Genomic DNA, 22059 nt, shown 5'->3' with positions numbered 1-22059 from the left:
CTCGCTGCCGGCCGTGGTCGCTTCCATGGTCGGCAGCCCGGAGGCCTGGCGTGCGGTGGCCCACTTCTGCGAGGTGGTCCTCTCGCAGAAGGAGAGTGCCGAGAGGGATCGAGAGAGGGAGGATCCCTCCCGCCGTCAGAGGAGACGTAGGAGGCGCCGGGTGGACGACTGACCGGCGTCTCCCGCCCTGTGGAATGGGGGCGTTTGGAGAATTCCACCACGGTATCCCCTGCCTGTCGTAAAAGGCGACTAATAGGGGCCACGAAGGGGTCGTCGGCGGGCAGCAGGGGCTGCCCGTCCTAGTGCGCATGCACTTTTCAGTGCGTGTAGTGCGTTCATCGCACACTCGGTTGACCCCGGGATGGACGGCAGTGTGTTGTTGGCCTCACGCTGCCGTAGACGCCGAGGGCGTCCTTCGGTGCGCGGGGCTTCTGAGCCCCCATAGGAGACGGGCCGCAAGGCGGCACCGCGCAGGGGGCGGTTGCGGTCGCAGACTAGACACTCAACGTCAGAGGAAGCCCGCAGCCGTCCCTAATGCGCCGAAGAGGGCCACCGCGGAGTTTTAGCCGGTAGGCCGTGCAGGTTGCATATATGTTAGGGACTCGGCCCGGCGGTCGCCCGAAGGACATCAAATCCGGGCGGCTCAACGTCGGGTCGTAAGGCACGGTTACCCCAGCATAACTGCTCAGTCGCCCCCGCGAAGGCTGGAGCGGTAGTAATAAGGTACTTTCTCCGCGAAACCAAAAAAAAAGGTTAGGTTAGGTTAGGTTAGGTTAGGTTAGGTTAGGTTGGGGTGCTAGGTCAGGAAAACCTCCTCGTGGTGCACTCCTTGGCAACGGCGCGTCGATCAGACCGATCAGGCTGATCTGCGCGCCGGCGAATATCCTGACAACGAGTTGTTGACGGTCGTCGCCTCTGCGGCGGCCGCCGTCTAGTTACGCCGTCGGACAGTGTCGTCGTCGACCAGTCTCTCCGTCACTTGTGGCGTTGGCGAGTAGGCCCGCTGACGATATTTTCCGCCGTCGACTAGGACAACGTCGTGGGGCCCATCTCGGGCAGCTCCCGGTTCCGTCCTGGGTGTCGGCGGGCTCGGTGTGCGCTCACCCCGCCCCGAGCAGGCAGTGGGGGGGGATTTTCCCCTTCATTGCCACCGTCATAAATCGTAAACCGGTATGGAGGTCTGTGGATATGTCTCGCGCTCCTGCCGGACCGAGGGTCTTGGCTTAACCGCCCGGACCGCGAGGAAGAAAACCTCTATAAAAAATCACCCCGAATCTCAAGCGGCGGCGCACCGCGAGGGATGCATGGCCGATGGGTAGTTCGGTCTCGAGTGCGACCCCGCCAGAGTACCGGCCGACACTCTGTGCGGGTTACGCTAGGCTTACCCAGGCACAGGGGGCTCTGCCTGGGCGGACCACCCCTTCCCCCATACCTCGTGGGAACAAGCATGGAATCTTTATCAAAAAAAAAACCCTATAATTTATTGACGAAGTTGCCTTCTCCGGTTCCGGAATCCGGGGTCTGAGGAGGCGGAGTTCGGGGGGCGAAAGCCCGCTGATGGCGAAGTAGAGAAGGAGAACGCGGGCGCGAAGCCCATGGAGGTGGCAACTGAATTCTGTACGGCCTCCGAGCTTAGACTCGGACTCAAGTGGGAGCGGCTCCACCGTACGAAGCAAGAAACTTTGGAGGAGTGAACTCGCGCTCAAGGCACAGTTTGTCGCAATTCACCAGCGACACCGACGAACCAGCGCCAAAGTCGCAAACGACTGACAGCAGAGGGAGAGGACGCCCGCCCTCAGTCGGCAAATATGTCGGCTTGAGGAAAGCTCAGCTCGAGCGGGATAAGCTCCAGCGCGAGGAGGCGAAGAAGAAGGCCGACAAGGAGCTGGAGGACCGGCTCCATTTCGTCAAGTCGCCGATCCTTCCCAAGGCATCAGAGACCGAAGATGAGGACCGACCCGTGCTGAGGGAAGACCTAAGACAGTGTGTCCAGGTAGTACGCACAACAGTGAGGAAATCTGGCAACCCTCAAAAGGTACTTCCCAGAAGGCACTTAAACTGGGTCACGAACAAAATTGCCAGGCACGTTGACCAACCTGAGTCCGCTGTAATCGCTCTTCTCGGAGAGCGAGCAAAGAAGTGGCAGGAGAATTGTGCCCGGCTCGAGGCAAACATGAAGACCATCCAGGAGGAGAATACAGCTCTGAAACGACGCCTCGAAGAGCTGGAGGCGGCCGCCAAAGGGCCGTCTACAGAGGAGATGCTGGCGATGGTCGAAGCGAGGGTCCAAGCCCGGATGGAATCTATCCTCATGTGCCCTGCGAAAAGGCCGCCGCTGGCACACGAGAAGAAGACCACTCCCGGGATGTTCAACTCCCAGTCGAGCGACGGTTATGTTGGAGGAACCCACGCCAAGCCGAGGAAGGAGAGAAAAGGGAGGGGAAAAAGACGGCCCAGCCCGCTCAGGCTCCCGCTCCTGCCCCCACTATCCCCGCTCCCCATTGCTGGGTTGGCCTTCCAGCGCTCCGCCGCAAGCCGTAGCGGGCCCTTCTACAGCGGCGGCGTCGACACCTCGTGATGCGCGCCAGCAACCGCGAGAAGACGAGAGAAGCGCCGCGCCTGCAAAGAAGCCGGCACCAGGCTCCAAAGTCGAAGAAGGGCGGAAGAAAAGAGCCGGCAGGTCAACCCGCGCCGGAGCCCCGTCCGCTGCCGCCGGCCCCTGCCCTCAATGGAGACGCCATGGGTCGAGGTGGCCAGAAGGAAGAAGAAGGGGAGGCCGACAGCAGCGCCGTCAACCAGCCGGGTGCAGCCGCCAAAACCTTCGCGCCGTAAGGAACCCAAGCTGCGACCGCCACGATCTGCGGCCGTGGTAATCTCGTTGACGCCAGCAGCAGTGGCGAAGGGTTTGACATACAAGGGCGTCCTCACGGACGCACAGAATCGCGTGGACCTCACCGGATTGGATATCTCGAGGCTAAAGCCGAAGTTCACGGCCACGGGTGCCCCCATGTATGAGGTGCCCGGGGCCAATTCGGAGGAGAGGGCCGACTCCTTCGCCGCAAGGCTGAGGGAGTGCTTCGGTGGGTCGGAGGATATTAAGATCTCCCGGCCCACGAAGACTGCAGAGCTGCGGCTGACGGAGTTAGACTACACGGCCACTCCGGAGTCGGTCGCAGCGGCCCTCTCCAGAGCCGGTGAGTGTCCCGCGGACGCAATCAAGGTGGGGCAAATTCGCCCTGATCGCTCCGGCGTTGGGACCGCCTGGGTTCGTTTGCCCATAAAGGCGGCCCAAAAGGTGAAGGGGGCGGGCCGAATTTTGATCGGTTGGACCGCGGCTCGAGTGACTGTCCTCGAGTCGCGGCCCTGCGGTGCTTCCGGTGCCTAGAAAGCGGGCACGTAAGGGAGCGCTGCGACTGTGCAGTGGACCGCAGCGAGTTGTGCTATCGCTGCGGTCAGGCGGGCCACAAAGCCCGTGAGTGCAAGGCCCCGGCGAACTGCGCAGTCTGCGCTGCCGCCGGCAGGCCCGCCAGGCACCGGCGAACATCAACCACTGCGCCCGCGCCCAGGACCTGTTGTCCCAAAGCCTGGCGCAGTGGTCGGTGCAAGTGGCCGTGGTCGCCGAACCGTATTTTGTCCCTCCCCGCGATAACTGGGTAGGGGACATCGACGGGTCGGTGGCCATCATCACCAGGGTGCCGCTGGCTCCCCGCCCTTCGCAAAAGTCGAGAAGGGCCAGGGATGCGTCGCGGCTCTGTTGGGGACTTGTGGATTGTAGGAGTTTATTTCTCCCCAACAGACCTCTGGCCGAGTTCGAATCTTTCTCGTTCGGCTGGGGCCCTGGTTGAGCAGGGCCAACCTCACCCGGCGATCGTCGCCGGCGACTTCAACGCGAAGTCCGCGGTCTGGGGTTCGCCGGCGACCGACGCTCGCGGTGAGGTCCTGGAGGAATGGGCGATTTCCGTCGGCCTGGTCGTCCTGAACAGGGGTCGGTGGACACGTGCGTGCGGCACAACGGCGGGTCTATTGTGGATCATGTCGTTTGGGAGCCCCGCCGTCGCACGTCGTGTCCAGGGCTGGAGAGTCCTCGTGGGCGTGGAGACGCTGTCGGACCACCGTTATATAAGGTTCGATGTCTCCGCGCCCCCGAGTATCCGGCCCAATAGTATTGGTGGACCGAGTGCCCCTCGACAGGACGGCCCGCGGTGGGCGTTAAGGCGCCTCGACAAGGAGGCCCTAGAGCTGGCCGCTCTGGCAGTCTCGTGGCTCCCCGAGCCGGAGGGTCCGGTTCGGGTAGAGCAGGAGGCGGAGTGGTTCGGGGAGGCAATGTCGGATGTCTGCGACGCCGCCATGCCCCGGGCGCTCCGTCGTCCTCCGCGGCGGGAGGTGTACTGGTGGTCGGCGGAGTTAGCGCAGTTGCGCGCGTCTTGCGTGGCTGCGCGCCGCCGATGCGCCAGGCATCGCCGCCGCCGAATCCGAGGAAGAGACCACGAAGACCAGGAGCGGCAGCTCTACGGCCTCTACAAGGAGGCGAAGAGAGCGCTGCGGGTGGCCATTCATAGGGCCAAGGTCGCGGCACGTAGGGAGTTTTGGAGACTCTCGACGCGGACCCGTGGGGCGCCCATACAAGCTAGTTATGAACAAGCTTCGTTCGGCGGCGCCTCCACTGTCGGAGAGTCTCAGGCCAGATCTTATTGGCCAACGTTGTCGCGGCCTTGTTCCCGGCCACCGAGGAGACCACTCCTCCACCGATGGCGCCACCGGAAGTGGCGTCATCGTCGTCGGAACTTTCGGCAAGGGATATTCCAGAGGTTTCGCCCGCGGAAATGCGGGCGGCAGTGTTTCGACTGCGGGGCAAAAACACCGCCCCGGGTCTCGACGGCATCCCCGGGAAAGCCTGGGTGTTAGCCCTCGAGTACTTGGGGCCGCGGCTCCGCAGTCTATTCTCCGCCTGTATGGTGCAGGGCGTCTTCCCGGCGCGTTGGAAAGTCGGGAAGCTCGTCCTGCCTTAAGAAAAAAGAGGGGGAGACCCGCAGAGTCGCCGTCGGCCTACCGGCCCATCGTGCTGCTCGACGAGGTCGCCAAACTTTTTGAGCGTATTATACACGCGCGCCTCGTCGAGCATCTCGAGAGGGTCGGTCCAAATTTGGCCGACAAACAGTTTGGCTTTAGGAGTGGACGCTCAACTGTCCACGCGATTCTGCGGGTCAAGTCGCAGGCGGAGGCAGCAGTGGCCAGGGGAAAAGTTCGTCATCGCGGTTTCTCTCGACATCTCAAACGCTTTCAATTCGCTCCCTGGCCATGCATCAACGAAGCACTGCGGTACCACGTGGTGCCGCCCTATCTCAGGCGTCTGGTGCACGCGTACCTTTCTGACAGGTACGTGGTGTATCCGGGCGCCGACGGGTGGCACCGAAGAGCGATGTCGTGCGGTGTTCCACAGGGGTCGGTTCTAGGCCCTCTCTTGTGGAACATCGGGTACGACTGGGTGCTCCGTGGTGCCAATCTCTGGGGCGTCGACGTGACGTGTTATGCGGATGACACGTTGGTCACGGCGACGTCTAAGACCTTCCAGGGCGCCGCGATCCTGGCGGCGGTGGGCACCGGTCATGTAGTGAGCCGCATTCGGCGTTTAGGTTTAAAGGTGGCCCTCGAGAAGACCGAGGCCATCTGCTTTCACGGGCCTCGAAGGGGCCACCGGCCGGTGCCCACATCGTAGTGGAGGGGTGCGGATTCCCATCGGCAATACCATGAAGTATTTAGGTTTGATTTTGGATAGCCGGTGGGAGTTCAGCGCCCATTTTAAAAGCTTAAGGACAAAGTTGACCAGGGCGGCGGGCGCTCTTTCCAGCCTGCTGCCCAACCTGGAAGGTCCAAATATCCCTTGTCGAAGGTTATACCACGGGGTCGTGCGGTCCATAGCACTATACGGCAGCCCGGTCTGGGCTGACGCCCTAGGGGAGCGTTCTGCCGCTCTCCTGCGGGGCCCGCAGCGGGTCATTGCGCAGCGGGCCATACGGGCGTATCGCACGGTCTCGTTCGAGGCGGCTAGTCTTTTGGCCGGATTCCTGCCCTGGGATCTGGACGCCAAGGCTCTCTCCGATACATTCCATTGGAGGGAGGAGGCGTTCAGGAATGGGCAGCGTCCGGCCCTGAAGGAGGTGGAGGCCAAAGGGCCTCCTTACGGCGAGCCGCCGTGGAGGAGTGGCGTCTCAGGCTGGAGGCCCCGTCAGCGGGGCTTCGGGCCGTCGCGGCAGTGCGTCCTGTCTTTGCACAGTGGCTGGACAGGCGCCACGGCGCGGCAATCTTTAGATTGACACAGGTGCTCACCGGGCATGGGTGCTTCGGGGAGTACCTGTGTCAGATAGCAGGACGGAGATAAGCGCCGTGTGTCACCATTGTGACAACTGCCCGCGGGATACGGCCCAACATACGTTGGAGTCTTGCCCAGCCTGGGACGATGAGCGCAGCGCTCTCGTGTCAGTCGTCGGAGGAGACCTCTCGCTGCCGGCTGTGGTCGCGTCCATGGTCGACAGTCGGGAGGCCTGGCGTGCGGTGGCCCACTTCTGTGAGGTGGTTCTCTCGCAGAAGGAGAGTGCCGAGAGGGATCGGGAACGGGCCGATCCCTCCCGCCGTCAGAGGAGACGTAGGAGGCGCCGGGTGGACGACTGACCGGCGTCTCCCGCCCTGTGGAATGGGGGCGTTTGGAGAATACCACCACGGTAAACCCCTGCCTGTCGTAAGAGGCGACTAATAGGGGCCACGAAGGGGTCGTCGGCGGGCAGCAGGGGCTGTCCGTCCTAGTGCGCGCGCACTTTTCAGTGCGTGTAGTGCGTTCATCGCACACTTTCGGTTGACCCCGGGATGGGCGGCAGTGTGGTGTTGACCTCACGCTGCCGCTGACGCTGAGAGCGTCCTTCGGTGCGCGGGGCTTAGGAGCCCCCATTTAGGAGACGGGCCGCAAGGCGGCACCGCGCAGGGCGGCCGCGGACGAAACTCGGACCTGGTGTCACGAGGTAGCACGCAGTCGTCCCTATGCGCCGAAGAGGGTCAACGCGGAGTTTTAGTTGGTAGGTCGTTGCGTAGGGACTAGTTTGTTAGGGTTAGGGACTCGGCCCGACCGCCGCCCGTGGGTTCCGGGCCGCTCAATTGTCGGGTCGTAAGGCAACGGCTACCCCAACATAACCGCTCAGTCGCCCCCCGCGAAGGCTGGGCGGTAGTAATAAGGTACTTTCTCCGCGAAACCAAAAAAAAAAAAAAGGTTAGGTTAGGTTAGGTTAGGTTAGGTTGGGGTGCTAGGTCAGGAAACCTCCTCGTGGTGCACCCTGGGCAACGGCGCGTCGATCAGACCGATCAGGCTGATCTGCGCGCCGGCGAATATCCTGACAACGAGTTGTTGACGGTCGTCGCCTCTTGCGGCGGCCGCCGTCTAGTTACGCCGTCGGACAGTGTCGTCGTCGACCAGTCTCTCCGTCACTTGTGGCGTTGGCGAGTAGGCCCGCTGACGATATTTTCCGCCGTCGACTAGGACAACGTCGTGGGGCCCATCTCGGGCAGCTCCCGGTTCCGTCCCGGGGTGTCGGCGGGCTCGGTGTGCGCTCACCCCGCCCCGAGCAGGCAGTGGGGGGGATTTTCCCTTTCATTGCCACCGTCATAGATCGTAACCCGGTATGGAGGTCTGTGGATATGTCTCGCGCTCCTGCCGGACCGAGGGTCTTGGCTTAACCGCCCGGACCGCGAGGAAGAAAACCTCTATAAAAATCACCCCGAATCTCAAGCGGCGGCGCACCGCGAGGGGATGCATGGCCGATGGGTAGTTCGGTCTCGAGTGCGACCCCCGCCAGAGTACCGGCCGACACTCTGTGCGGGTTACGCTAGGCTTACCCAGGTACAGGGGCACTGCCTGGGCGGACCACCCTTTCCCCATACTCGTGGGAACAATCATGGAATCTTTATCTCAAAACCTTAAAACCCATTATAATTCTTTTGACGAAGTTGCCTTCTCCGGCTCCGGAATCCGGGGGCTGAGGAGGCGGAGTTCGGGGGCGAAAGCCCGCTGATGGCGAAGTAGAGAAGGAGAAAACGGGCGCGAAGCCCATGGAGGTGGTAAACTGAATTCGTACGGCCTCCTGAGTCTAGACTCGGACTCAAGTGGGAGCGGCTCCACCGTACGAAGCAAAAAACTTTGGAGGAGGAACTCGCGCTCAAGGCACAGTTTGTCGCAATTCACCAGCGACACCGACGAACCGGCGCCGAAGACGCAGGCGATCGACGGCAGAGTAAGAGGACGCCCGCCCTCAGTCGGCAAATATGTCGGCTTGAGGAAAGCCCAGCTCGAGCGGGATAAGCTCCAGCGCGAGGAGGCGAAGAAGAAGGCCGACAAGGAGCTGGAGGACCGGCTCCATTTCGTCAAGTCGCCGATCCCTCCCAAGGTATCAGACACCGAAGATGAGGACCGACCCGTGCTGAGGGAAGACCTAAGACAGTGTGTCCAGGTAGTACGCACAACAGTGAGGAAATCTGGCAACCTCAAAGGAACTTCCCAGAAGGCCCTTAAACTGGGTCACGAACAAAATTGCCAGGTATGTAGACCAACCTGAGTCCGCTGCAATCGCTCTCTTCGAGAGCGAGGCAAAGAAGTGGCAGGAGAATTGTGCCCGGCTCGAGGCAAACATGAAGACCATCCAGGAGGAGAACACAGCTCTGAAACGACGCCTCGAAGAGCTGGAAGCGGCCGCCAAAGGGCCAACAACAGAAGAGATGCTGGCGATGGTCGAAGCGAGGGTCCAAGCCTCGAATGGAGTCGATCCTCATGGGCCCAGCGCAACGGCCACCGCTGGCACACGAAAGAAGACTACTCCCGGGGATGTCCAACTCCCGGTGAGCGATGGCTATGTTGGCGGAACCTACGCCAAGCCGAGGAAGGAGAAGGGAAAAGGAAAGGGAAAAAAGACAGCCCAGCCCGCTCCTGCCCCCACTATCCCCGCTCCCATTGCTGGGCCTTCCAGCGCTCCGCCGCAAGCCGTAGCGGGCCCTTCTACTGCGGCGGCGTCGACACCGCGATGGCGCCAGCAAGAAGACGCGAGAAGAGCGCGGCGGCTGTAAAGAAGTCGGCTCCAGGCTCCAAGCCGAAGAAGGGCGGAAGAAAAGAGCCGGCAGTTCAACCCGCGCCGGAGCCCCGTCCGCTGCCGCCGGCCCCTGCCTCAATGGAGACGCCATGGGTCGAGGTGGCCAGAAGGAAGAAAAGAAGGGGAAGTCGACAGCAGCGCCAACAAATCAGCGCGCAGCCGCCAAAACCTACGCGCCGGAAGGAACCCAAACTGCGGCCGCCACGATCTGCGGCCGTGGTAATCTCGCTGACGCCGGCAGCAGTGGCAAAGGGTCTGACGTACAAGGGCGTCCTCACGGACGCACAGAATCGCGTGGACCTCACCGGATTGGATATCTCGAGGCTAAAGCCGAAGTTCACGGCCACGGGCGCCCCCGATGTACGAGGTGCCCGGGGCCAATTCGGAGGAGAGGGCCGACTCCTTCGCCGCAAGGCTGAGGGAGTGCTTCGGTGGGTCGGAGGATATTAAGATCTCCCGGCCCACGAAGACTGCAGAGCTGCGGCTGACGGAGTTAGACTACACGGCCACTCCGGAGTCGGTCGCAGCGGCCCTCTCCAGAACCGGTGAGTGTCCCGCGGACAATCAAGGTGGGGCAAATTCGCCCCAAATTCGCCCCGGCGTTGGGACCGCCTGGGTTCGTTTGCCCATAAAGGCGGCCCAAAAGGTGAAGGGGGCGGGCCGAATTTTGATCGGTTGGACCGCGGCTCGAGTGACCGTCCTCGAGTCGCGGCCCCTGCGGTGCTTCCGGTGCCTGGAGAGCGGGCACGTTAGGGAGCGCTGCGACTGCGCGGTGGACCGCAGCGAATTGTGCTATCGCTGCGGTCAGGCGGGCCACAAAGCCCGCGAGTGCAAGGCCCCGGCGAACTGCGCAGTCTGCGCTGCCGCCGGCAGGCCCGCCAGGCACCGGCTCGGGGGGAAGGCTTGTTCTGCCCCCTCCCGACGCAACCGGCGCCGCCCCCAAGGAAGGAATGCCGCCGCGGCTGAGGTTCTGTCCCAGCCGCAGGCGGCGGGCCCACCGCAACCAGTGGCCGAGATGGACGTGGAGGAGATCGCCCATCAGTAATGGACCTAGTTTTCCTCCAGGCGAACATCAACCACTGCGCCCGCGCCCAGGACCTGTTGTCCCAAAGCCTGGCGCAGTGGTCGGTGCAAGTGGCCGTGGTCGCCGAACCGTATTTTGTCCCTCCCCGCGATAACTGGGTAGGGGACATCGACGGGTCGGTGGCCATCATCACCAGGGTGCCGCTGGCTCCCCGCCCTTCGCAAAAAGTCGAGAAGGGCCAGGGATGCGTCGCGGCTCTGTTGGGGGACTTGTGGATTGTAGGAGTTTATTTCTCCCCCAACAGACCTCTGGCCGAGTTCGAATCTTTTCTCGTTCGGCTGGGGGCCCTGGTTGAGCAGGGCCAACCTCACCCGGCGATCGTCGCCGGCGACTTCAACGCGAAGTCCGCGGTCTGGGGTTCGCCGGCGACCGACGCTCGCGGTGAGGTCCTGGAGGAATGGGCGATTTCCGTCGGCCTGGTCGTCCTGAACAGGGGGTCGGTGGACACGTGCGTGCGGCACAACGGCGGGTCTATTGTGGATTTGTCGTTTGGGAGCCCCGCCGTCGCACGTCGTGTCCAGGGCTGGAGAGTCCTCGTGGGCGTGGAGACGCTGTCGGACCACCGTTATATAAGGTTCGATGTCTCCGCGCCCCCGAGTATCCGGCCCAATAGTACTGGTGGACCGAGTGCCCCTCGACAGGACGGCCCGCGGTGGGCGTTAAGGCGCCTCGACAAGGAGGCCCTAGAGTTGGCCGCTCTGGCAGTCTCGTGGCTCCCCGAGCCGGAGGGTCCGGTTCGGGTAGAGCAGGAGGCGGAGTGGTTCGGGGTGGCAATGTCGGATGTCTGCGACGCCGCCATGCCCCGGGCGCTCCGTCGTCCTCCGCGGCGGGAGGTGTACTGGTGGTCGGCGGAGTTAGCGCAGTTGCGCGCGTCTTGCGTGGCTGCGCGCCGCCGATGCGCCAGACATCGCCGCCGCCGAATCCGAGGAAGAGACCACGAAGACCAGGAGCGGCAGCTCTACGGCCTCTACAAAGAGGCGAAGAGAGCGCTGCGGGTGGCCATTCACAGGGCCAAGGTCGCGGCACGTAGGGAGTTTTTGGAGACTCTCGACGCGGACCCGTGGGGGCGCCCATACAAGCTAGTTATGAACAAGCTTCGTACGGCGGCGCCTCCACTGTCGGAGAGTCTCAGGCCAGATTTATTGGCCAACGTTGTCGCGGCCTTGTTCCCGGCCACCGAGGAGACCACTCCTCCACCGATGGCGCCACCGGAAGTGGCGTCATCGTCGTCGGAACTTTCGGCAAGGGATATTCCAGAGGTTTCGCCCGCGGAAATGCGGGCGGCAGTGTTTCGACTGCGGGGCAAAAACACCGCCCCGGGTCTCGACGGCATCCCCGGGAAAGCCTGGGTGTTAGCCCTCGAGTACTTGGGGCCGCGGCTCCGCAGTCTATTCTCCGCCTGTATGGTGCAGGGCGTCTTCCCGGCGCGTTGGAAAGTCGGGAAGCTCGTCCTGCTTAAGAAAGAGGGGAGACCCGCAGAGTCGCCGTCGGCCTACCGGCCCATCGTGCTGCTCGACGAGGTCGCCAAACTTTTTGAGCGTATTATACACGCGCGCCTCGTCGAGCATCTCGAGAGGGTCGGTCCAAATTTGGCCGACAAACAGTTTGGCTTTAGGAGTGGACGCTCAACTGTCCACGCGATTCTGCGGGTCAAGTCGCAGGCGGAGGCAGCAGTGGCCAGGGGGCCGGTTGTGATCGCCGTGTCGGTGGACATCTCCAATGCTTTCAATTCGCTCCCCTGGCCATGCATCAACGAAGCACTGCGGTACCATGTGGTGCCGCCCTATCTCAGGCGTCTGGTGCACGCGTACCTTTCTGACAGGTACGTGGTGTATCCGGGCGCCGACGGGTGGCACCGAAGAGCGATGTCGTGCGGTGTTCCACAGGGGTCGGTTCTAGGCCCCTCTTGTGGAACATCGGGTACGACTGGGTGCTCCGTGGTGCCAATCTCTGGGGCGTCGACGTGACGTGTTATGCGGATGACACGTTGGTCACGGCGACGTCTAAGACCTTCCAGGGCGCCGCGATCCTGGCGGCGGTGGGCACCGGTCATGTAGTGAGCCGCATTCGGCGTTTAGGTTTAAAGGTGGCCCTCGAGAAGACCGAGGCCATCTGCTTTCACGGGCCTCGGAGGGGGCCACCGGCCGGTGCCCACATCGTAGTGGAGGGGGTGCGGATTCCCATCGGCAATACCATGAAGTATTTAGGATTGATTTTGGATAGCCGATGGGAGTTCAGCGCCCATTTTAATAGTTTAAGGACAAAGTTGACCAGGGCGGCGGGCGCTCTTTCCAGCCTGCTGCCCAACCTGGAAGGTCCAAATATCCCTTGTCGAAGGTTATACCACGGGGTCGTGCGGTCCATAGCACTATACGGCAGCCCGGTCTGGGCTGACGCCCTAGGGGAGCGTTCTGCCGCTCTCCTGCGGGGCCCGCAGCGGGTCATTGCGCAGCGGGCCATACGGGCGTATCGCACGGTCTCGTTCGAGGCGGCTAGTCTTTTGGCCGGATTCCTGCCCTGGGATCTGGACGCCAAGGCTCTCTCCGATACATTCCATTGGAGGGAGGAGGCGTTCAGGAATGGGCAGCGTCCGGCCCTGAAGGAGGTGGAGGCCAAGAGGGCCTCCCTTACGGCGAGCCGCCGTGGAGGAGTGGCGTCTCAGGCTGGAGGCCCCGTCAGCGGGGCTTCGGGCCGTCGCGGCAGTGCGTCCTGTCTTTGCACAGTGGCTGGACAGGCGCCACGGCGCGGCAACTTTTAGATTGACACAGGTGCTCACCGGGCATGGGTGCTTCGGGGGAGTACCTGTGTCAGATAGCAGGGACGGAGATAAGCGCCGTGTGTCACCATTGTGACAACTGCCCGCGGGATACGGCCCAACATACGTTGGAGTCTTGCCCAGCCTGGGACGATGAGCGCAGCGCTCTCGTGTCAGTCGTCGGAGGAGACCTCTCGCTGCCGGCTGTGGTCGCGTCCATGGTCGACAGTCGGGAGGCCTGGCGTGCGGTGGCCCACTTCTGTGAGGTGGTTCTCTCGCAGAAGGAGAGTGCCGAGAGGGATCGGGAACGGGCCGATCCCTCCCGCCGTCAGAGGAGACGTAGGAGGCGCCGGGTGGACGACTGACCGGCGTCTCCCGCCCTGTGGAATGGGGGCGTTTGGAGAATACCACCACGGTAAACCCCTGCCTGTCGTAAGAGGCGACTAATAGGGGCCACGAAGGGGGTCGTCGGCGGGCAGCAGGGGCTGTCCGTCCTAGTGCGCGCGCACTTTTCAGTGCGTGTAGTGCGTTCATCGCACACTTTCGGTTGACCCCCGGGATGGGCGGCAGTGTGGTGTTGACCTCACGCTGCCGCTGACGCTGAGAGCGTCCTTCGGTGCGCGGGGGCTTAGGAGCCCCCCCCCCATTTAGGAGACGGGCCGCAAGGCGGCACCGCGCAGGGGCGGCCGCGGACGAAACTCGGACCTGGTGTCACGAGGTAGCACGCAGTCGTCCCTATGCGCCGAAGAGGGTCAACGCGGAGTTTTAGTTGGTAGGTCGTTGCGTAGGGACTAGTTTGTTAGGGTTAGGGACTCGGCCCGACCGCCGCCCGTGGGTTCCGGGCCGCTCAATTGTCGGGTCGTAAGGCAACGGCTACCCCAACATAACCGCTCAGTCGCCCCCCGCGAAGGCTGGGCGGTAGTAATAAGGTACTTTCTCCGCGAAACCAAAAAAAAAAAAAAAAAAAAAAAAGGTTAGGTTAGGTTGGGGTGCTAGGTCAGGAAACCTCCACGTGGTGCACCCTGGGCAACGGCGCGTCGATCAGACCGATCAGGCTGATCTGCGCGCCGGCGAATATCCTGACAACGAGGTGGTTGGCGGTCGTCGCCTCTTGTGGCGGCCGTCGTGTCGTAGTGTCGAGATTGGCCCATCTTGGGCGGCTCCCGGTTCTGCCCCGGGGGTGTCGACGGGCTCGGTGTGCGCTCACCCCGCCCCGAGCAGGCAGTGGGGGGGACTCTCCCTCCCATTGTCGCCGTCGTAGATCGTAATCCGGTATGGAGGTCTGTGGATATGTCTCGCGCTCCTGCTGGACCGAGGGTCTTGGCTTAACCGCCCGGACCGCGAGGAAGAAAACCTCTATAAAAAATCACCCCGAATCCCAAGCGGCGGCGCACCGCGAGGGGATGCATGGCCGATGGGTAGTTCGGTCTCGAGTGCGACCCCCGCCAGAGTACCGGCCGACACTCTGTGCGGGTTACGCTAGGCTTACCCAGGTACAGGGGGCACTGCCTGGGCGGACCACCCTTTCCCCCATACTCGTGGGAACAGTAATGGAATTTTTAAATCTTAAACAACCCAAAAGTCACATTGACGAGATTGCCTACTCCAGTTCCGGCTGGAGAGGCGGAGGTCGGCGGGTGCAAGCCCAATGACGTAGACGAGGTGCAGGAGAGTGCGGCTGAAAGGCCCATGGAGGTAGCGGCCGAGTTCACAAGGCCTTTTGACAGCTTCGGAATCGACTCCGAATCAAGTGAGAGTATGTCGTCGGTCCGTAGCAAGAAATTCTGGAGACGGCACTCTCGCTCCAAGGAGAGCGAAATATGCTTGACGAGCGAGACTGACGAACCGGCTCCGAAAGCGGTCACGACTGATGGCAGAGGACGAGGGCGTCCGCCATCTACCGGGCATTATGCGGGCCTTAAAAAGGCCCAAAAAGAGCTCGACGCTCGAAGGCGGGAGCAATCCCGTCAAAGAATGGAGAAAGAACTCGAGGATCAACTTCGACAAGAAAAACGGCCGGTGACCTCGAAACGCATGGACATCGAGGAACCCCGAGTCATCTCGAAGGAAGACCTGCTACACTGCGGTCATATGGTCCGTCACATAGTCCGTAAGTCGGGGGAACCTAAAAGGGACCTCGCAGAAAGCACTCAATCATGTGACGGACACAATAAAACAATACGTCGAGCAGCCGGAATCCGAGTTGATGGCACGCTTAGAAAAGGAGGCACGCGAGTGGAAAGAGCGCGGAGCCCAACTTGCGGAATCCGTGAAAAAGTTGCAGGAGGAAAACAGCTCCCTACGGAGGCGCCTAGAAGAACTAGAGGCGTCTGCCAGTAAGCCTTCTACGGAAGAAGTGCTGGCAATGATTGAGGCAAGGGTGCAGGCCAGGATGGAGTCTATCCAGATGGGCCCGGCACAGCGCCCCCCATTGGCACACGAACGAAGGACTACCGGGGATACGCAACTCCCGGTAGCGGATGGTATCGTTGGGGGAGCGCAAAGTAAGCAGCCAAAGGGCAAAGGTATTGGGAAAAAGTCGGCCAAGCCTGCACCTGCTCCCGCCCCGGCTCCCACTATCCCCGTTCCTGTTGCTGGGCCCTCCAGCGCCCCGCCGCAAGTCATAGCGGGTCCCTCCTCGGCGACGGCGGCTGTGACGCCCACGACGGCACCAACAGCCAGAAAAAACCGCGAGAAGAACGGTGCACCTGAAAAGAGGAAGGCGCCAGGCCCCAAAACAAGAAAGGGAGGAAAGAAAGGACAGGCAGTGCAACCAGCGCCGGAGCCCCGTCCGCTGCCGCCGGCCCCTGCGTCAATGGATACGCCGTGGGTAGTGGTGGCCAAGAAGTCAAAGAAAGGGAAGCCCGCTACAGCGCAAGCGGCCAATGCACAGCCGCCGCAGCCGACGCGCAGGGCGGAGCCCAAATTGCGGCCGCCACGCTCCGCGGCGGTTATCATTTCCCTAACGCCGTCGGCGGTGGCCAAGGGGCTGTCGTACAAACAAGTACTGACGGACGCCCAGGCGAGAGTTGACCTCACCGGCCTTGATATCAGCAGGTTGAGGCCAAAGTTTGCGGCCACGGGCGCCCCAATGTACGAGGTGCCCGGGGCCAACTCCGAAGAGAGGGCCGACTCCCTTGCCGCAAGGCTGAGGGAGTGCCTCGGGTCGGAGGATGTGAAAGTATCCCGACCCACAAAGACTGTAGAACTGCGGCTGACGGAGCTGGACTACACGGCCACTCCGGAGTCAGTCGCAGCGGCCCTCTCAAAGGCCGGTGAGTGCTCCTCGGAGCTAATTAAAGTAGGGCAGATTCGCCCCGATCGGTCAGGTGTAGGGACCGCCTGGGTGAAAATGCCCATAAAGGCGGCCCAAAAGGTCAAGGGGGCGGGCCGCATCTTAATAGGCTGGACCGCGGCTAAGGTGACCGTCCTAGAGTCGCGGCCAATGCGGTGTTTCCGGTGCCTGGAGTCCGGGCACGTCCGGGAGCGCTGCGACTGCGCAGTGGACCGCAGCGACCTTTGCTACCGCTGCGGCCAGGCGGGCCACAAGATCCGAGAATGTAAGGCCCCGCCGAACTGCGCAGTCTGCGCGGCCGCTGGCAGGCCCGCCGGGCACCGCTTAGGGGGGAAGGCATGCGCTGCCCCCTCCCGTCGCAACCGGCGCCGCCCCCAAAGAAGGAATGCGCCTGCGGCTGAGGTTCTGTCCCAGCCGCAGGCGGCGAGCCCACCGCAACAGGCAGTGGCCGAGATGGACGTGGAGGAGATCGCCCATCAATAATGGATATAAGTTTCCTCCAGGCGAACATCAACCACTGCGCCCGCGCCCAGGACCTGTTGTCCCAAAGCCTGGCGCAGTGGTCGGTGCAAGTGGCCGTGGTCGCCGAACCGTATTTTGTCCCGCCCCGAGATAACTGGGTAGGGGACATCGACGGGTCGGTGGCCATCATCACCCAGGGTGCCGCTGGCTCCCCGCCCTTCGCAAAAGTCGAGAAGGGCCAGGGATGCGTCGCGGCTCTGTTGGGGGAATTGTGGATAGTTGGAGTTTATTTCTCCCCCAACAGACCCCCTGGCCGAGTTCGAATCTTTCCTCGTTCGGCTGGGGGCCCTGGTTGAGCAGGGCCAACCTCACCCGACGATCGTCGCCGGTGACTTCAACGCGAAATCCGCGGTCTGGGGTTCGCCGGCGACCGACGCTCGCGGTGAGGTCCTGGAGGAATGGGCGATCTCCGTCGGCCTGGCCGTTCTGAACAGGGGGTCGGTGGACACGTGCGTGCGGCACAACGGCGGGTCAATTGTTGATTTGTCGTTTGGGTGCCCCGTCGTCGCACGTCGTGTCCGTGGCTGGAGGGTCCTCGTGGACGCGGAGACACTATCGGATCATCGATATATAAGGTTCGATGTCGCCGCGCCCACGAGTCAACGTAACCAGCCCAGTGGTGGACCGAGTGCCCCTGGTCAGGACGGCCCGCGGTGGGCATTAAGGCGCCTCGACAAGGAGGCCCTAGAGCTGGCCGCTCTGGCAGTCTCGTGGCTCCCCGAGCCGGAGGGTCCGGTGAGGGTCGAGCAGGAGGCGGAGTGGTTCGGGGTGGCAATGTCGGACGTTTGCGACGCCGCCATGCCCCGGGCGCTCCGTCGTCCTCCGCGGCGGGAGGTGTACTGGTGGTCGGCGGAGTTAGCGCAGTTGCGCGCGTCTTGCGTGGCTGCGCGCCGCCGATACGCCAGGCATCGCCGCCGCCGTATTCGCGCACGAGACCATGAAGACCGGGAGCGGCAGCTCTACGGCCTCTATAAAGAGGCGAAGAGAGCGCTGCGGGTGGCCGTGCACAGGGCCAAGGTCGCGGCACGTAAGGAGTTTGTGGAGACTCTCGACGCGGACCCGTGGGGGCGCCCATACAAGCTCGTCATGAACAAGCTTCGTCCGGCGGCGCCCCCGCTGTCGCAGAGTCTCCGGCCAGAACTTCTGGCCAACGTTGTCGCGGCCTTGTTCCCGGCCACCGAGGATACCACTCCTCCACCGATGGCGCCACCGGAAGTGGCGTCATCGTCGTTTTCGGCAAGGGATATCCCAGAGGTTTCGCCCGCGGAAATGCGGGCGGCAGTGTTTCGGCTGCGGGGCAAAAACACCGCCCCGGGTCTCGACGGCATCCCCGGGAAAGCCTGGGTGTTAGCCCTCGAGTACCTGGGGCCGCGGCTCCGTAGCCTATTCTCCGCCTGTATGGTGCAGGGCGTCTTCCCGGCGCGGTGGAAGACCGGGAAGCTCGTCCTGCTTAAGAAAGAGGGGAGACCCGCAGAGTCGCCGTCGGCCTACCGGCCCATCGTGCTGCTCGACGAGGTCGCCAAACTTTTTGAGCGTATTATACACGCGCGCCTCGTCGAGCATCTCGAGAGGGTCGGTCCAAATTTGGCCGACAAACAGTTTGGTTTTAGGAGTGGACGCTCAACTGTCCACGCGATTCTGCGGGTCAAGTCGCAGGCGGAGGAAGCAGTGGCCAGGGGAATGGTGATTATCGCCGTCTCGTTAGACATTTCTAACGCTTTTAATTCGCTCCCCTGGCCATGCATCAATGAAGCACTGCGGTACCACGTGGTGCCGCCCTATCTCAGGCGTCTGGTGCGCGCGTACCTCTCCGACAGGTACGTGGTGTATCCGGGCGCCGACGGGTGGCACCGAAGAGCGATGTCGTGCGGTGTCCCACAGGGGTCGGTTCTAGGCCCTCTCTTGTGGAACATCGGGTACGACTGGGTGCTCCGTGGTGCCAATCTCTGGGGCGTCGACGTGACGTGTTACGCGGATGACACGTTGGTCACGGCGACGTCTAAGACCTTCCAGGACGCCGCGATCCTGGCGGCGGTGGGTACCGGCCACGTAGTGAGCCGAATCAGGCGTTTAGGTTTGAAGGTGGCCCTCGAGAAGACCGAGGCCATTTGTTTTCACGGGCCTCGGCGAGGGCCACCGGCCGGTGCCCACATCGAGGTTGAGGGGTGCGGATTCCCATCGGCAAAACTATGAAGTATTTAGGTCTGATTTTGGACAGCCGGTGGGAATTCCGCGCCCATTTTGAAAAGTTGCGGACAAAGTTGTCCAGGGCAGCGGGCGCTCTTTCTAGCCTGCTGCCCAACCTGGAAGGTCCTGGTATCCCTTGCCGAAGGTTGTACCACGGGGTCGTGCGGTCCATGGCGTTGTACGGCAGCCCAGTCTGGGCTGACGCCCTGGGGGGGCGTTCTGTCGCCCTCCTGAGGGGCCCGCAGCGGGTCGTAGCGCAGCGGGCCATACGGGCGTACCGCACGGTCTCGTACGAGGCGGCTTGTCTTTTGGCCGGATTCCTGCCCTGGGATCTGGACGCCAAAGCCCTCTCCGATACTTTTCATTGGAGGGAGGAGGCGTTCAGGAACGGGCAGCGTCCGGCCCTGAAGGAGGTGGAGGCCAAAGGGCCTCCTTACGGCGAGCCGCCGTGGAGGAGTGGCGTTCAGGCTGGAGGCCCCGTCAGCGGGGCTTCGGGCCGTAGCGGCAGTGCGTCCTGTCTTTGCACAGTGGCTGGACAGGCGCCACGGCGCGGCGACATTTCGCCTGACGCAGGTGCTCACCGGGCATGGGTGCTTCGGGGAGTACCTGTGTCAGATAGTAGGCACGGAGGTGAGCGCCGTGTGTCACCATTGTGACAACTGCCCGCGGGATACGGCCCAACATACGTTGGAGTCTTGCCCAGCCTGGGACGATGAGCGCAGCGCTCTCGTGTCAGTCGTCGGAGGAGACCTCTCGCTGCCGGCCGTGGTCGCTTCCATGGTCGGCAGCCCGGAGGCCTGGCGTGCGGTGGCCCACTTCTGCGAGGTGGTCCTCTCGCAGAAGGAGAGTGCCGAGAGGGATCGAGAGAGGGAGGATCCCTCCCGCCGTCAGAGGAGACGTAGGAGGCGCCGGGTGGACGACTGACCGGCGTCTCCCGCCCTGTGGAATGGGGGCGTTTGGAGAATTCCACCACGGTATCCCCTGCCTGTCGTAAAGGCGACTAATAGGGGCCACGAAGGGGGTCGTCGGCGGGCAGCAGGGGGCTGCCCGTCCTAGTGCGCATGCACTTTTCAGTGCGTGTAGTGCGTTCATCGCACACTATTCGGTTGACCCCCGGGATGGACGGCAGCGTGTTGTTGGCCTCACGCTGCCGTAGACGCCGAGGGCGTCCTTCGGTGCGCGGGGGCTTTTGAGCCCCCCCCCCATAGGAGACGGGCCGCAAGGCGGCACCGCGCAGGGGCGGTTGCGGTCGCAGACTAGACATTTCAACGTCAGAGGAAGCCCGCAGCCGTCCCTAATGCGCCGAAGAGGGCCACCGCGGAGTTTTAGTTGGTATGCCGTGCGTTGTACATAGGTTAGGGACTCGGCCCGGCGGTCGCCCGAAGGTCTACATCAATTCCGGGCGGCGCAACGTCGGGTCGTAAGGCACGGTGACCCCAACATAACCGCTCAGTCGCCCCCCCCGCGAAGGCTGGGCGGTAGTAATAAGGCACTTTCTCCGCGAAACCAAAAAAAGGTTAGGTTAGGTTAGGTTAGGTTAGGTTAGGGGTGGGGTGCTAGGTCAGGAAACCTCCTCGTGGTGCACCCTGGGCAACGGCGCGTCGATCAGACCGATCAGGCTGATCTGCGCGCTGGCGAATATCCTGACAACCGAGTTGGTTGGCGGTCGTCGCCTCTAGCGGCGGCCGTCGTGTCGTGGTGTCGAGATTGGCCCATCTGGGCGGCCCCGGTTCTGTCCGGGGTGTCGGCGGGCTCGGTGTGCGCTCACCCCGCCCCGAGCAGGCAGTGGGGGACTCCCTCCCATTGTCGCCGTCATAGATCGTAAACCGGTATGGAGGTCTGTGGATATGTCTCGCGCTCCTGCCGGACCGAGGGTCTTGGCTTAACCGCCCGGACCGCGAGGAAAACCTCTATAAAAATCACCCCGAATCCCAAGCGGCGGCGCACCGCGGGGATGCATGGCCGATGGGTAGTTCGGTCTCGAGTGCGACCCCGCCAGAGTACCGGCCGACACTCTGTGCGGGTTACGCTAGGCTTACCCAGGTACAGGGGCACTGCCTGGGCGGACCACCCTTTCCCCATACTCGTGGGAACAATATGGACTCAATTTTAAAACCCAAAATATTATTGACGAGTTGCCTACTCCGGTTCCGGCTGGGGAGGCGGAGTTCGGGGCGAAACCCTGATGGAGAAGTAGAGAGGGAGAACACGGGCGAAGCCCATGGAGGTGGCAACTGAATTCGTACGGCCTCCGAGCGACTCGGACTCAAGTGGGAGCGGCTCCACCGTACGGAGCAAGAAACTTTGGAGGAGGAACTCGCGCTCAAGGCATAGTCTTCGTCGCAATTCACCAGCGACACCGACGAACCAGCGCCAAAGTCGCAAACGACTGACAGCAGAGGGAGAGGACGCCCGCCCTCAGTCGGCAAATATGTCGGCAGGCTTGGAGCTCAGCTCGAACGGGATAAGCTCCAACGCGAAGAGGCGAAGAAGAAGGCCGACAAGGAATTGGAGGACCGGCTCCATTTTGTCAAGTCGCCGATCCTTCCTAAGGCATCAGAGACCGAAGATGAGGACCGACCCGTGCTGAGAAGAGGACCTAGAGCAGTGCGGGCAGGTGGTACGCACAACAGTGAGGAAATCTGGCAACCTCAAAGGCACTTCCCAGAAGGCACTAAACTGGGTGCTAACAAAACGCCCGGTACATCACGCAGCCGGAACAGAGGTCGTTACCGTCTGGAGTGGAGAACGGTGAAAAGTGGCAGGAGAACAGTGCCCGCCTCGAGGCGAACATGAAGCTATTCAAGAGGAGAATACAGCCCTCCGCCGCCGGCTCGAGGAACTAGCGTCTGCGGAGCCAAAACGTCAGCAGAAGAAATGCGGGCGATGGTAGAACGAGGGTCCAGGCCAGATGGAGTCGCCCTATGGGACCAGCCCAGAGGCCGCGCTGGCCCACGAAACAAGACCGTCAATGGGGACACACAACTCCCGTGTCGGGAGGTAATTGTAGGAGGTCCGCCCAGCCTAAAACCAAGAGGGAGAAAGGGAAAAGGCTCGGGAAAGCCAGTCCCCGCTCCCCCAATGCGGGGCC

General features: G+C 62.6%; 1 protein-coding gene across 1 annotated transcript; it reads left to right on the top strand.

Moving 5' to 3' along the window:
- The first annotated feature begins 2577 nt into the window (after window positions 1-2577).
- On the top strand, window positions 2578-21814 carry LOC119191278 (serine/arginine repetitive matrix protein 1-like). Its single transcript, XM_037445187.1, has 9 exons — window positions 2578-2803; window positions 8299-8482; window positions 8580-8877; window positions 9006-9474; window positions 14574-15058; window positions 15156-16033; window positions 16112-16288; window positions 21323-21575; window positions 21683-21814. Exons 1-9 carry the CDS (start codon window positions 2578-2580, stop codon window positions 21812-21814), a joined length of 3102 nt encoding a protein of 1033 aa, XP_037301084.1.
- Window positions 21815-22059: the final 245 nt, after the last annotated feature.

Source organism: Manduca sexta, unplaced genomic scaffold (genome assembly GCF_014839805.1).
Source record: "Manduca sexta isolate Smith_Timp_Sample1 unplaced genomic scaffold, JHU_Msex_v1.0 HiC_scaffold_1293, whole genome shotgun sequence".
Classification (NCBI taxonomy): domain Eukaryota; kingdom Metazoa; phylum Arthropoda; class Insecta; order Lepidoptera; family Sphingidae; genus Manduca; species Manduca sexta.
The sequence above is the reverse complement of the archived record's forward strand: the minus strand, read 5'-3'. Positions and strand labels throughout refer to the sequence as shown.

What these genes read in the sequence shown, in the direction of transcription:
- LOC119191278 (XM_037445187.1), top strand. Translation starts at nt 2,578, where the DNA reads ATGCGCGCCAGCAACCGCGAGAAGACGAGAGAAGCGCCGCGCCTGCAA. An exon ending in CTGAGGGAAGACCTAAGACA is followed by an intron (nt 8,483 to 8,579) that starts GTGTGTCCAGGT and finishes CAAAATTGCCAG; the next exon opens with GTATGTAGACCAACCTGAGT. An exon ending in GGGCAGATTCGCCCCGATCG is followed by an intron (nt 16,289 to 21,322) that starts GTCAGGTGTAGG and finishes GCAATTCACCAG; the next exon opens with CGACACCGACGAACCAGCGC.